General features: G+C 42.3%; 1 protein-coding gene across 4 annotated transcripts in view; it reads left to right on the top strand.

Moving 5' to 3' along the window:
- atp13a3 (ATPase 13A3) overlaps positions 1–14383 on the top strand; it is a 72655-nt gene extending 58272 nt beyond the window's left edge. For 2 of the 4 annotated variants that reach the window (XM_079506362.1, XM_079506361.1), the window contains 8 exons: positions 497–593; positions 1045–1117; positions 2096–2273; positions 3070–3257; positions 4375–4463; positions 5062–5142; positions 6794–6895; positions 8890–14383. In XM_079506362.1, the coding sequence (XP_079362488.1) occupies positions 497–593; positions 1045–1117; positions 2096–2273; positions 3070–3257; positions 4375–4463; positions 5062–5142; positions 6794–6895; positions 8890–9087 (1006 nt within the window). In that variant the 3' untranslated portion in view covers positions 9088–14383. The remainder of the gene's footprint in view (positions 1–496; positions 594–1044; positions 1118–2095; positions 2274–3069; positions 3258–4374; positions 4464–5061; positions 5143–6793; positions 6896–8889) is intronic. The other 2 variants (XR_013790445.1, XM_079506363.1) reach the window with 2 other exon arrangements.
- Positions 14384–14588: the final 205 nt, after the last annotated feature.

The following is a 14588-nucleotide window of genomic DNA, read 5'->3' as shown; positions in this document are numbered from 1 at the left end:
CAGTGACAAAACTGGTCAAACACATTAGGGGCACAGTTAGAATATTTACATTTATTATACCTGTTGCCTAGCATCGACCAGCATCAGTTTGCTACTGGGAACAAATGAAGGAAATGATCAAATCAATTGGCATGACAATGAACATAATACCCCAATGACCAGACTGCAACAAAACAATGCCCCAAATGTGCTGAATCAACAGTTTATTCCGCTTACAAACGAGGATCTGGATGCTCTAGTACATTCAGGACTGGAACCCCCTTTTTTCGTTTTTTCTTTTTAGAAAACTTACTGTACAGTAGCTCAGGATTTAGAAGGCGTTTTTAGAATCTGCCTCAGTCTGGGAAGGGAAAGTATACAATTCAGGTAAAATGTCATAAAAAGCTTGTCATCATTGTCTTCACGTGCATGTTGAAACTGGTATAATTTCAATAACACATAAAGACATTAATTAATGAATTGGTCATTTCTGAGTTGTCTTTTGTGTTGTCCACAGGGAGGGCCGAGCTGCTCTCATCACTTCCTTCTGTGTGTTCAAGTTCATGGCCCTCTACAGCATCATCCAGTACATCAGTGTCACCCTCCTCTATTCCGTACGTAACTGCAATAGTCCAATAGTGACAGTCCGATATATCAGATAAACCGAATATCGGGTCGGTATTTTCATCTTCTGAATACATATTATATTAAGTACATAATAAGTATTATAAAAGTTTAAAATACACGTACCAAAAAACAAGAATAAATCCCAAACCTACTCCCTGGTGGTCACAAAACCAAAGGAAGGGGGACAATCAAGTCTGACAAGGAGACGTACATGAGCCTTAATCCCGGATGGGTGTTTGGTTTTGGAGCTTGTTGGCTACTGGCCCAAAGGACTGAAGTGTCTTTGTGTTGTGCCGGAGGATGATGAGTCTGTGGCTGAAAGTGTTCCCCATTCATCCTGCCTTAAGGCACATGACACCTTGTGTTTAACACATGACAAAGGATGTGTTTCTCTGATACTGTAGACACTTGACCTCTCTCTTCCCTGTTGGCTGATAGATCCTCAGTAACCTCGGAGACTTCCAGTTCCTCTTCATTGACATCGCCATCATCCTCATCATTGTCTTCACCAGTAAGTACAAAAAAAGGAAAAGATTCATAGATTGCAACTATGCTCTATAATTGTAATGTTATAGAGCATTCTCAACGTTTTTGGCCGGGGACCCCCGGAGATGCTTTGGCAGTGTCTCGGGACCCCCGCTCCGCCCCCTCCCGACCCCCAATATAAATTGACTGCTACAATAACCTTAATAGAGACAATACACCATAAATAAATACTGAAACCAGATAATCATTAGGGAAGGTGTATATGTGTACTATACGTATGTAAACTCTTCATTTCCATTTTCCAGCCATTCAGTTGCAAAAATAAATGAATAAAGTTTTCTTTTTTTTTTGGAAAATAATTTAGGGACCCCCCAAAATAATTTGGCGACCCCCAGAGGGGTTGCGACCCACGGGTTGAGAACCCCTGTTATAGAGGACTAACCAAATGAGAAAACCCACATCAACAATGTGTGTGTACTGTGGCCTGCAAAGGAGTCAAATCCAGCCTGCAACATTTATTGTATCTTTATAGTAACTATCCACTGTGTGTGTGTGTGTGTGTGTGGGTGTGGGGGGGGGGGTGACTGTGACTGCGTGTGTGACTCATCAACCCATCAGTCTGTCCAGGGCCTCAACAAGGCCAGCTCATATCCCCTCTCTGCAGTCAGTCTGTGTGTCATGTACTCATGTTTGGGAATAATTACAACATGGAAAGGCAGTTTGCCTCGTCTGACCCATGATCTAAAATTACTTTTGACGCCCATGGTTTAGACATCTTTATTAAGCAAAACTCCATGGATGGATCATCCGTTCAATAAAACGGGTGTATTTATTTTATTGGCCTGATGACAATTCATCACAAATCAAAGTGATATTTGTTTAATTTAATAATAAATAAATAAATCTAAATTATTATATTGTATATAAATGTGTGTGCTGTATAAGTTCACATTCAGTTCTATTCATTTTCATCATCTGCCTCTCTCCCTCCCCATCATTCCAGTGAGTCTGAACCCAGCGTGGAAGGAGCTGGTATCGCGACGCCCACCCTCGGGTCTGATCTCGGGACCCCTGCTCTTCTCGGTGCTGACCCAGATCCTCATCTGCCTCGGCTTCCAAATTTTCGCTTTCCTCTTGGTCAAACGGCAGCCCTGGTACGAGGAATGGACGCCGCTCTCCGAGTGAGTTCCATATAGTAGTTCCCTTAGCTTAGCAGAGATGTCAGAGGAAAGACACTATATAGCATTTTAAAATAGTGGAATAGTTGTCTGGCTATGCAAGACTATGTAGTGCATTAACAATGTATTCACGCTGGGTTTGATTGCCGCTCGGGACGCTGTGGGTGCTGGCGGCGTGTTTCCTCCGCATCATCAGTGCCCATACCCGAGGCGGGGTTGGCAAAAGGGCCTTTCTGTGTGGAGTTTGCATGTTCTCCCCGTGTCCCCTAGGGTAGGTACCCTCACAAAAAACATGCAGTAATCCTGGTCTCTAAAATGCCTCCCCCTGGCCAGCCGGGGCGCCTGATGGAGGGGAAAGGAACTGGTTGGAATAACGTGTTCCTTCCACGCGCTACGTCCAACCAGGGAAACTCCCCCCTGTCAGGTGTAAAGGAGCAACTTGGACACTCAGGCATGAGTTCAAGTCCGTTGCTCTCCCCATGTCCCCCATATATGGAGACTAGGTTGGCGGAGGGTGTGTAGAGCCCAGGATCACATTAGATAATTGACTAATGAAAGTGAAAAATGGGTTACAAAATCGTGGGGGAAAAAAAAAATGTATTCACAAGCAGTAATTGTTTTAATGTGGCATCAGGTATGCTCTTTTGTTTCATCTCAACCTGGATAAATATTGGTGAGGCAGGTTAGACGGTCACTTTAAATGACCATACATTTACTGATAATAAAGTAATGAAATGAATACTCTAAATGTGAATCTCTGTTAATTGAACGTCTCCGTCTCATTGTGCTCTTGGTCCAGTGCATGTAACGTGTCGTCGTGGTCCCACGACAACGGCAACACGTCGGAGAACTCCACCGAGCTGGACGACCACAACATCCAGAACTATGAGAACACCAGCCTCTTCTACGTGTCTTCCTTCCAGTACCTCATCGTGGCCGTCGTCTTCTCCAAGGGCAAGCCCTTCAGACAGCCCAGCTACAAGAACTGTAAGACAAGACGTTCTCAAACTGTGTCATGCTATAAGGACCCTCACAATGAATATGCATTAGTGATTTTGTATGTAATATGTACATGTACGTATTAGTGAGAATGTGTAGATCGTTATTTTCAGATGGCCGATGTAAATGGGGTTAAAGTGCTAAAACCGATGTTGATGATATTCACAGTACATGCTATAATTGACCAAATCTCTGCCTGTGGGTCACTCTGTGGCCGGCATAACTCAGAAATTGTTTGGGAGTTTTTTGACTCCGCAACATCAGCCACAACTAAGACTGTTAGCAATAGCAGCTTCAGTCGCCAAGACGTTCTTTGATGGACATTTGTGTGTGTGGCGCCACAGCTCTTTACGTGTAAACATTCTGTTACAATATGCCCAGTGCACATGCTTGTTCCCCAATAATTAGCCCTTCGCTAAGCCCCACCCACTCCACTCTGCGGTCATTGCGATGGCAAGCTGTCCTTCTCACCCGTAGAGATGCATGTTAAATGACGGGATTTCTCCATAATCGATCATTTCAGTAGCAAGAGCTTCAAAATGTCTTCTAGTCCAAACCAAGCTTGGCGTGTGTCTTGTATGACTCCGGGGTATGCATTGCCGACGAACCACAAATATCTGTGTCCGTCAGCCCACGGGCCTGAGGAGAGCGCGCACATTTTCTGTGTGTTCGGCAGATTGACTGGCCAACCCGGCCGTAACCTCAAGTTCAGAAAGCTTAGCAGAGGGAATGCCCTCAAAATGAGGACGTTTTCTTGGTCCTGACTTTCAAGGCATTTAGAGTTACAGTATGTTGAGTTACATTTAGGTGAGCGTTGGGGGAATGGATATAGTGTCAAACAATGGACCATCCTTAAAAAAGTTTGATAATCTGTGTGTGTGTGTGTGTGTGTGTGTGTGTGTGTGTGTGTGTGTGTGTGTGTGTGTGTGTGTGTGTGTGTGTGTGTGTGTGTGTGTGTGTGTGTGTGTGTGTGTGTGTGTGTGTGTGTGTGTGTGTGTGTGTGTGTGTGTGTGTGTGTGTGTGTGTGTGTGTGTGTGTGTGTGTGTGTGTGTGTGTGTGTGTGTGTGTGTGTGTGTGTGTGTGTGTGTGCGCGCGCGCTTCCCAGGGCCCTTTGTGATTTGTGCCCTGAGCCTGTATGTATTCCTGCTGTTCATCATGTTTTACCCAGTTGCCGCCATTGACGACTTCCTAGAGGTACGTGGACACACACACGTTTTAGAATTATTCGCAAAAAAAGCAACTGTTTCTCCCAATTTAGTAATTTTCCCCTGTGTAATGCACTGCCAATCCCCACTGTAGGCATGTGGAGGATGTGTATATAATCACATACTGTAACTGGTTGGAATAACGTGTCCCTTCCACGCGCTACGTCCAACCAGGGAAACTCCCCCCTGTCAGGTGATAAGAAGTGGCTTGGACTCCTCATGCATGGAAGGAGGCATGAGCTCAGTTCGGTTAGGACCCATTTTTGTGGGTCGCGAGTGAATATCCCCCTCCTGTTTTTCCAAAGAATTTCTTGAATAAAATTTAAACAATCAAAAGAAATCCCATAAATTCCACAAATGTAACTTTTAACGCAAGTGAAAATAGCCGATCTACCAGCATACATTGCGGCACGAATCGCCACGCTGTGAGCTTGTACATCTGCCATTTGCACTAGTTTAGGTCTCGGGGAGACATCTAATTATTTGTTGGGGTCACAGGCTAAAAGGTTTGGGAACCATTGAGGGTTTTGGTGGTCAATGATGCTATGATGACAGTATGTATTGATCTCTCCGTCATCTCCATCCAGATTGTCTGTGTCCCCTTTGAATGGAGAGTCAAACTCTTAATTGTCATACTCATCAACGCTGCTGTGGCTGTCGTGGTGGAGGTAACTCACACACACACGCACCCCCACAAACATCTAGTTGTTTTTTTCCCACAGTCAATTATTTTGTTCTCCCATGCAGTGTGCTCATTTGCTGGACAAGAAGGATCGGTCGTTGTGGAGAGAATTGATAGTGTACAATTTAGGCATTTTGCAGACGCTCTTAATCCAGAGCGATTTACATTAAGCAAGAACAAAAAAGCATGGGAATACATCACATATATAAAATGCATTTATCAAGAAACATGCGTAAGCTAAGAACCTAACTAGAACATATATATATATAATGACACTATACATATAAACTATACATATATACTATACTATGCTGTACATATATACTATGAAGTGCTATGATTACATACAATGCAATTATCGTGCTGTCTACATGACATGCTATAAGTCTGTTTCAAATGCTATCTAAGTCTAAAAAGTGCTGTCTAAGGGGGTAGGGTAAGTGCTATGGGCCATGATGGAGTCTGAAAAGGTGGGTTTTCAGACTACGGTGGAAGATCGGGAGTGATGCTGCAGTTCTGATTGCAACGGGAAGTGCATTCCACAGTTTTGGGGCCAGAAGGGAGAAGAGTTTGGGACGTGTGGAGCGTTGTCCCGGCGTTTTTAGTGAGGGTACTTCCAGCTTCCCTGCGTTGGCTGATCTGAGTGCGCGGGAGGGTTTGTAGGGTTCAATCATGCTTGTGTATCATGAAAATGATCAAGTCCGCATCCTCAGAGAAACGGGCTACACAGGCTATTGAATTTAGGAGTGAATAAACTAAACCATTAATAATGATTTTGTTAAAGGTTTGGAAGCAGGAACCCATGCCATATGTTTCTGGCCTAATTTGTGGCCTGGCAAATTGCAAATCTTCTTTCCTGAAAAGAATGATCAGAATGCTCACCTAAGAGCGCTTAGCATATAAATAAGGCTACAGCCCTTCCTTACAGCTGGCCCGGGTTCAAATCCCACCCAAGGCTCTTTGCTGTCACCCCCTTTTTCTTTCCAGCCCTTCCCGTTTCTGTCTTTCTGTTACTATCAGAAATGAACCAAAAAAAATATATAATATAAAAAAAGATCAATCCGTTGACAACTGCTAAATCACCTGTATGATTTAGTCGGCTAGCTCGCTACCCTCCTGCAAATAGTGCAACATTTGCTGTGCCACTCCCTCTTCCTTTGAAAGCTCCAAAGCCTTGCTTAGCAGATACTCTAGATGGCGCTGTCTGCCCATGTCAACCCCCTCTGCATACAGTCTCATGAATTGAAATCGAAAAAGTCAAAACAGTGACAGAAATGCATTTTGCACAACAGGAATCACCTGTTTCGCAGAAGAAAACCAACCTTCTTTTTCTCACTAATTCTGTTTTGTGTGTTCAGTTTAACTGCTCACTGTTTGACACTTTTCACGACTAACGCACACAGCTTGAAATAGGGGAGAAGATAATGCACACCCCAAAACCTCATGCACAAAATAACTTCACTTCCTCTCAATCTTCTCCCAGTTTGTGGCATCACAAACGGAAAAAAGCAAAGAAAATGGATCGAAAAGGACAAAGCCAGACGCAGTGTTAAATCAACTAGTCTCTTTCTGTAATTCTCTCCCTCCACCTCATGCTCCCGTTCCTCCTTCTCCCTGCCCACTGCGTTACTCCATAGACCTTCGTCCTTGACGTCGTCTTATGGAAGCTTGTGTTCAGCCGAGACAAACAGGGCAGCTATGGGGTCACACCCGCCTCCGCCGCCCTGCCGCCATCACAGGTTGGGACAAATGACACCTCTTCCTCCCGTTGTTCTTCTTCTTTCTCTCCTTTTTTCAGGCGTTCCCTGCCTTTCTCTCGCTCTCACCCTATCCTCCTTTCCCTAACCTCACAGAGCACTGTGTTATAACCTCTTAACCAAAAGCATGTGGCCGTCTTCTTCATTTTACCACCTGATCTATGTCCTCTTCCTCTCCTGTGCCTCCTCTACCTACCCGTGCCTGCCTACACTCCAGACAGTGGAGCTTTCTTAGCTACGCAGGAATTCAAAACCAATTTGTTTTTCAAATCGTGCTTGCTTTTACCATCTGCTATTATAATAAAAGCCTATCCCAAAACCAAACCAAATATATACTAGGGATATATTGGTTTACCCCAAAGGGTCATGGTAGGAAAGATGAAAGATCTCTCTGCAATGCATTCTCACTCCCAAGTCGTCATATTGACGCTTGGTCAACGTACCTATATCGTGTCCGATGTGAGGACACCATAGGTACCCCCTTCGCGCACCAGATAATTTATGGTTCTCTGCAGTATGCAAGTCAAACATTCAGTCGGCAGAACTGGACATTGCACATATTTGGGCACGTCTCATGGGACATAAGTCGTGTGCATTGTCCAGTGACATCAAGGCGTCCTGAACAATGTGTTGTCCAGTGACACCAAGGGGTCCTGAACAGTGTGTTGTCCAGTGACACCAAGGGGTCCTGAACAATGTGTTGTCCAGTGACACCAAGGGGGTCCTGAACAATGTGTTGTCCAGTGACACCAAGGGGGTCCTGAACAATGTGTTGTCCAGTGACACCAAGGAGTCCTGAACAATGTGTTGTCCAGTGACACCAAGGAGTCCTGAACAATGTGTTGTCCAGTGACACCAAGGGGTTCGTGAACAAGCATCAGTATGTGACAAGTTAGGAGTGAGAATGCGTTGCTCTGGCACTCTGGTGCTGTGTGTGTTGTATGGGTGGGAGTGTATAATTTACACATCATTGGGGCCTGTAAAGTATTATCAACACGTTACACAACTATTGTTGTTCTTTATCTCCTTTTCGTATTTCGCCCTACAAATGTTTTCCAAGCCCTTGGTAATGGCATAACTCTGGTTTGCTGATCGCTCCCTATTCGATCGGCTCCCTCCTTTCCTCTCAAGGCCGTCTAATATCCTGCTAGCCTCAGCCTAGCACGCCTCTCTGTTATGTTTAGCTCTTCCACTAGCGCCCCTGTGTATCAGTGGAATCATCATGGCCGAGGTATGTAATTGTAGACCAAACCAGGCTAGCTCTAGAGGCTCTGCCTCTTCAAAACAAATCGTCTCTCTGTCGGGCAGAAACCTTGTGTTTCCATAAATGAATTACCTATTTTATAATTTGTCGTATCATATGATATTGTCATACAAAAGCTGATCTACAAGCTCACAATGCAACGCATCATAACTGTCGATGTGCTATATACTGTATATATATATGTTTTGTTTAATTGTTGCCTATCTGAGTTTTTTTTATATTGTAACGCAACATTTTTGGACATACAAGGTTTCCACCCAATAGTGAGGACAAGACTAATTCAAAACAAATTAAAGCTACTCTGTGGAACTTGTCAGTTATGTTGTTTTCAATTCATGTCAACCTCTTATCAACATTAGCTTGTGCTGTTTTTCACACCAACCTTGTAAGTGTATTATCAATCATGCTTAATTTTTGTTTTTGAAAGGCCTGAATGCATGCAGACCAGACTATTACAAACCCGGACATTAGATCAGTATTGTTCTAATGGACTGTATAGCATAGCAATGTGCATGATGTATTACAAATACCGCTATATTTAAGTTGTGTAGTTCGCATTTTGCATGTTGAAACGATATTGGCATGGAATGATTTGCATTTAAACTGTTGCATGTGTGAACGTTAGGATGCAGGCTACACCAGTTCACAGTGCGTTTCTTCCCCTCACCACTCTCTGGCCATGTGTTTTCTTGTGGAACCGCTGCATTTATAGGGGAGCGTCGACGTGTGGGGACGCAAGTGTCTGGCGCGCCTGTGCTGTCGTCAGCCGACGGCCCCCAAGGCTCGCTACATGCACCTGGCCCAGGAGCTCAGCGTGGACCCTGACTGGCCGCCCAAACCCACCACCACGACCGAAGCCAAGCCCCGCCCGGAAAACGGCTCCTCCTACCAGATCGTGATCAATTCCTAGCCCCCGCCATGACCTCAACCACAATTCTTTTACGCACCCAACATACAATAAGTATGATCCCACCATGCTCTGACTGAAATGACCAGTGGAGTAGTTCCATTTACTATAGAAAAGAAGAATCGATGGCTTTATAAGAGCTTTTATTGGTGGGCAATATGCCAGGCATGTTGGCTGCTCATATTTGTTTTCTCAACAGGCCTGAAACTTCAGTCTCTGTGTCTATGGGGGGTCCAACAAGCCTTCAGTCTCTGTGTCTATGGGGGGTCCAACAAGCCTTCAAGCTTCACGGTTGATGAAATAACACACACACACACACGCGCGCACACGCACACATACACACACCTACCCTCATTTTACTGTAGGCTCAACCACAGGCTGGGACCTGTGGCCAGCACTCCGTTCATTGTGCGTGTCTTGTTTCAGCCGAGGCACATTTTATTATGAGGTGAAGCCGTGCCTCAAGGCTTTTTTTATGCCTTGTAAAACATATGCAGAGAACTGAGACACCAACCCAGTCATGTTTCTACACAGGAATGAATTTGTAAATTTACCATGTTCACATCGTTCCCATTTTGCTCTTACATCATAATCAGAGGGTGGGGAAACACTACCCAGGTGTGATGGATGAGCGAAATTGTCCCGTGTGTCAAAAATCGTCAATTAGAATCGCTGTCACTCTGATTCTCCAGGAGCCTCCGATAGCTTTTAGTGTTTGTGCACCTCACAAGCCTTCACCTACAGCCAGCTCATAAAGGTCTTCATACAGCAGGGGTTCTCAACGTTTTTGGCCGGGGACCCCCGGAAATGCTTTGGCAATGTCTCGGGACCCCCGCCCCGCCCCCTCCCGACCCCCAATATAAATTGACTGCTACAATTTAGCTATTGAAAAATAGCAGATCTACAAGCTCATAGCGCGCCGCCGAGTGGCGCGCTACGAGCTTGTAGGTCTGCTATTTTTGAAAAATCGTGAAATTAAAAAAAAAAAAAACATTTTTTTTTTTTTTTTTTGGAAAATAATTTGGGGACCCCCGAGGGGTCGCGACCCATGGGTTGAGACCCCCTGTCATACAGGACGCTGAATGCATGGACTTTGCATGAGGCCAGTTTCATATGACCGTGACGCCCCGGTCAGATGACCGCTGTCCAACAGTAGTACCATGCGGGCAACATTACTGTATCGTTAAAACCAAACCTTTTCAGTCTGTATTTAAAACCTAAATAACTACGCACAAGAGGCAGCATGCATTTGGTCCGGGAGCATGGACAGTTGTCCCCATGTGCATGTACTGTAGACAGGGCCAGTACTGCTCCACTTACACTTTTTAGAGTTTCCTTCCAAAATGACACATCTGCTATAAAGAAAAAAAAAGGTTAATCCTGTGACATGAGTAAATGACTGACACTAAATTATGGTACTTTTTAAAAGGATGCTATGTGACTTTGAAATGAGATTGTTGATTAAATGCTCCAACGTTCAAAAATCTGTTATTTTTTTAAATATATAAATGTTTGAATATAATAATGTGATTATTTTCTCCCCACAAAGGTGGTGTTTTGGAAGGAAGCTCAATTGTCTTGCCTTTTTCTTTTTCTCTGATCTGTAATCCTCTCCGTATTACATTTCTTCCTATGGAAGACCAATTAAAACCGATAAGGCTAGGCATTGTTACTCTCCTCGGCTCACTGACATGATAAGGCACATTAAAAATTGCCATGCAGCGGCACACGCATCACGCACTCCCATTTCACACTCATGTGCTGTGAGTCCAAGAAAACATTTACAGTATACTGTATATATACCATATTATGGTATACATGTATTCTTGGACATACCTACAGAGTCCAGAGATATCAAAGGGCTATATTTCATGTCCCCTAGGCTCTGTGAAGTAACTACAGTGAAGTGCACCGATACACGGATACAGTTGGGTCACAATCTTGGTCTGCTCTGCATTGTCAGGCTATTTCCATCAGAGTATTGTTTGCAAGTCAGGTGAATATGTATGTCTACACAACCGATCACATATCACTGGTTTGGTTTGCTTGTTGGCTATTTATCTCATTTTGATCATATAAAAGTAATTAAAGAAGATAAAAGGCAGTTTTATTAATCTGGTGAGACATTTTTTCAAATGTGGGCTAAACTATTGGATATTGAACTATAATAATTGCCCTGCACATTAAGTAGGTGAAATATATTGCTATTTTAAATGTTCTTGAGCATAAAATTGTCCGGACTTATGAGAAGGACTAAAGAAGGATTGTGGATCACCTTGCCTAGGATTGTTGGCTGGAACTGACGTCCTTGTGCCAATTTGCTGTGTCTACAACATTTGTACTAAATTTGGCAGTTGTATTATGACAAATCTGGTGAGGCCTAGACAGACTCGGAGGTGTTCTGAATCTCTTATTTATTTTGATGATTTTTCTGTCAGAGCTTTATTTATTTAAACAGGTTAAATCTGTTCAAATCTATTAATTAACCACTTTAACCCTATAGTGTTCCTATTCTGAGGTGAACATTCGGTGAAAATAGCAGCTCTATAAGCTCACAACGCAATGTGTTGTGAGCTAATAGATTGGATATTTTCCGTGATTTGTTTTGCCACGCAGCGTATCGGGCTGGATACCAGGCTACAGCCCTGGGGGACCCCAGTCCAACTGTAGGGTTATACTGGTTAATTTGTACACCGTCGTACGACAAAGTATAAATCGGCCTTAAGGGTCTTGAATGTTGCACAAAGAACAAACAATGGCAATTTGATTTTCCAAAGAAATGCAGTCTTTTGGTGTCTCCTACAGAAGTACTGATGAGTTGCATTTCCCAAAGAGTAATAGCATTTATTAAACACTGGTACAGTGGTTGTTAAAAAAATAAAATATATATTCTCAGCTTTTTAGAATACCCTAACCTAATGTATGACAAAACTGAATAGGATTGAATTTATGTTGATAATAATCTATTTGTATATTTGTTTGAGATGTACATTTACAGTATCCATGTGTGTAAAGAAAAGGAAACGAAAAGCATTTGAAAAAGATCGTTTATGATATATGAAAAAGTCATGCATTTTTATATCAAAGGGCTGAAGTGTTGGTGGTTTTTCTTCTACTTTTTTGGTACTGTTTGTCAATCAGTTGTCTGTCTGATATTTGTACTGTCTAGATTTACTTGTGTACTGTCACTTTTGTTACAATGTTGCCATAAGCTTGCGTCTTCTGGTTCAGTCATGATTCCTGGGCTTCTTCTTCCGTTTCTTTTTTTTTCTTCTTTTTCCTCCACAATTGAAGCCAATTATTTTGGTGTACAATGATCAGGGCACTTGGATCAATGATTAGTTTTCAGAAATAAAGTAGTAGTGGGACAAAAGTTTTTGCCACTATTCTAGTTCTGTCAAAAAATATTAATGTTTAACTTGATGTTGAGGGTTGAGACTGGTGTCCCTGTAAGTCTCTTAAAGGGTAATTTATTCTTGTGTATGCACTGGTGGTGTACACCAGAAACTGGATCTACAAGCGCATAACACGTCGCAGAATGATGCTGTGAGCTTGTAGATCTGCTATTTTCGGTGTGTGACACTGATGCAAAACAAGTATAATGGGACCTTTTTAAAGATATACCACCCATTTTCAATGTTCTCTTATAATTGGGCCTCACTTAATGCTCATAAGATGGTACCATACTACCATTTCTTTCTACTCTGTCTAAGAGTGTGGACACTTAAGAAACCTTTTTCCAAAATCATCATCTGTGGTCATTTTAAACAACATTTCAGGAAGACAAAGGCTGTAGTTTCCAATAGCTTGGAATCCCTGTTGAGGTCATTGGAGTAATGTTTCTGAACAGTCCACTGAGACACAGAGTGAGTAGACAGACATACAGTACATGGTACCATCTTATGAGCATTAGTGAGGACCAAATACTGTATGAAGATGAGGCTTAAAATGGTTGAATTTCTGCTTTTAGTTAATCCATGTTTATGTTTGTCTGTCTCAGTATCTGGGTGTTCACCAAGGGGTCTTACAAGGGAAAGAAAGGAATTCTACTTCGATGTAGTGTTTGTAGAATTCAGATTATAAGCATCTATATGTCTGACAATCTTTGATTTGTGTGTATTTATATCTTGGCTCACCATCCATCAGTCATCCAACCGATTTTTTTTTATTGTATACTGATTACTGAATTATCTTCCTCTTTTCATGTTGAATCAAAATGTTGCTATAACTTAAGAATGTGGCTTTGTACTGTCGAAGGAGCTGGGAAATTATACAATAATTCAGTTTCAACTGTCTGTCGTGCTGACGCACCTTAAGAATTTCACTTCATCCTTTTGCTCCAGTCTAAACTGTCTGTAACCCTTCATTTTTACTCCGTCGTACACCGGTATTATGCACCAAAAACAGCTGATTACAAGCTTGTAGAGAAAATCCGATCTGAGCTCTCATTCTCATTTCTTGCTGTATCCTTGTTCGCTAACAAACTATTTAGTTTCTCTGGCAGCCAAACAAATGTACACCGATTGGAAATTATTTGTGGAACTATTTAGTTTCTCTGGCAGCCAAACAAATGTACACAGATTGGAAATTATTTGTGGAATTGTACGACAATGGCCTTTCCCACTGTTGGTAACGGTAATATGTTGCAGAACAGTAGGAGAACCTATTTTCAGTGCACGGCGCCATCATACGACAAGTATAAACCGAGCTTCAGTTCTTGCAGTTTTTCAATTCTATAATTCTACAATTTAATGTCATAGTAACAGTTTATAATGTGCAAAAAAAAACTATGCGGTTATAACAGGTACCAATACTGACTGTTGACATCTCTACTTGGCATTGTCTGCATAATTATTCACGTGGTTGAAGCAAAGACCATTATGAGGCATTTAGAATGGGTCAACCACTGATTCTTTGGACCCCTCAAGTTGATGTTCCCTCAGGGAAATATGTGTATTTGTAATGACTAGAGAAATCTAATAAAAGTTGATACCTAAAACGATGAAAACATTACTGTTAAAACATTTTATTACTGTTCTCCTGTAGCCTATGTTGTTTTTTTCTGTCAATGATTTAGTTGTGCTTCAGATTTGTGTGTCTCACAACCTCAGCAAGAGGCTATTCTGGAGTATGTCATGTTTTGTTTTCTTTGTCAGGATACCCCCTCCCCCTTTAATTACCTACACATTTTTGTACTTCGTAATTTATTTTTTATTTATTTTTGTTTTACATTTTTTCTGAGAATTGTATTTTTGATTTCACTTGATTTCTTTCTTTTCAATAAATGTGCTGAAAAGTCCTTTGTTTTAATTTATTTTAAACTCAAGTAGTCAATTTTAGTTTTAGCAAAAGAAAATCAAGTAAAAGGGCTGACATTCCCAGTGAGGCTAGGCGTAGAGAACATGATTTAAAATCAATAATTTGAACTTGACCAATGTTGATCTGAAAACAGCTGACTCTGAAATGATGTGGCTCTGAGGCAGATTTCCCCAATGGAGCAGGAT

Source organism: Electrona antarctica (genome assembly GCF_951216825.1).
Source record: "Electrona antarctica genome assembly, chromosome: 7".
Taxonomy (NCBI): Eukaryota; Metazoa; Chordata; class Actinopteri; order Myctophiformes; family Myctophidae; genus Electrona; species Electrona antarctica.
The sequence above is the reverse complement of the archived record's forward strand: the minus strand, read 5'-3'. Positions and strand labels throughout refer to the sequence as shown.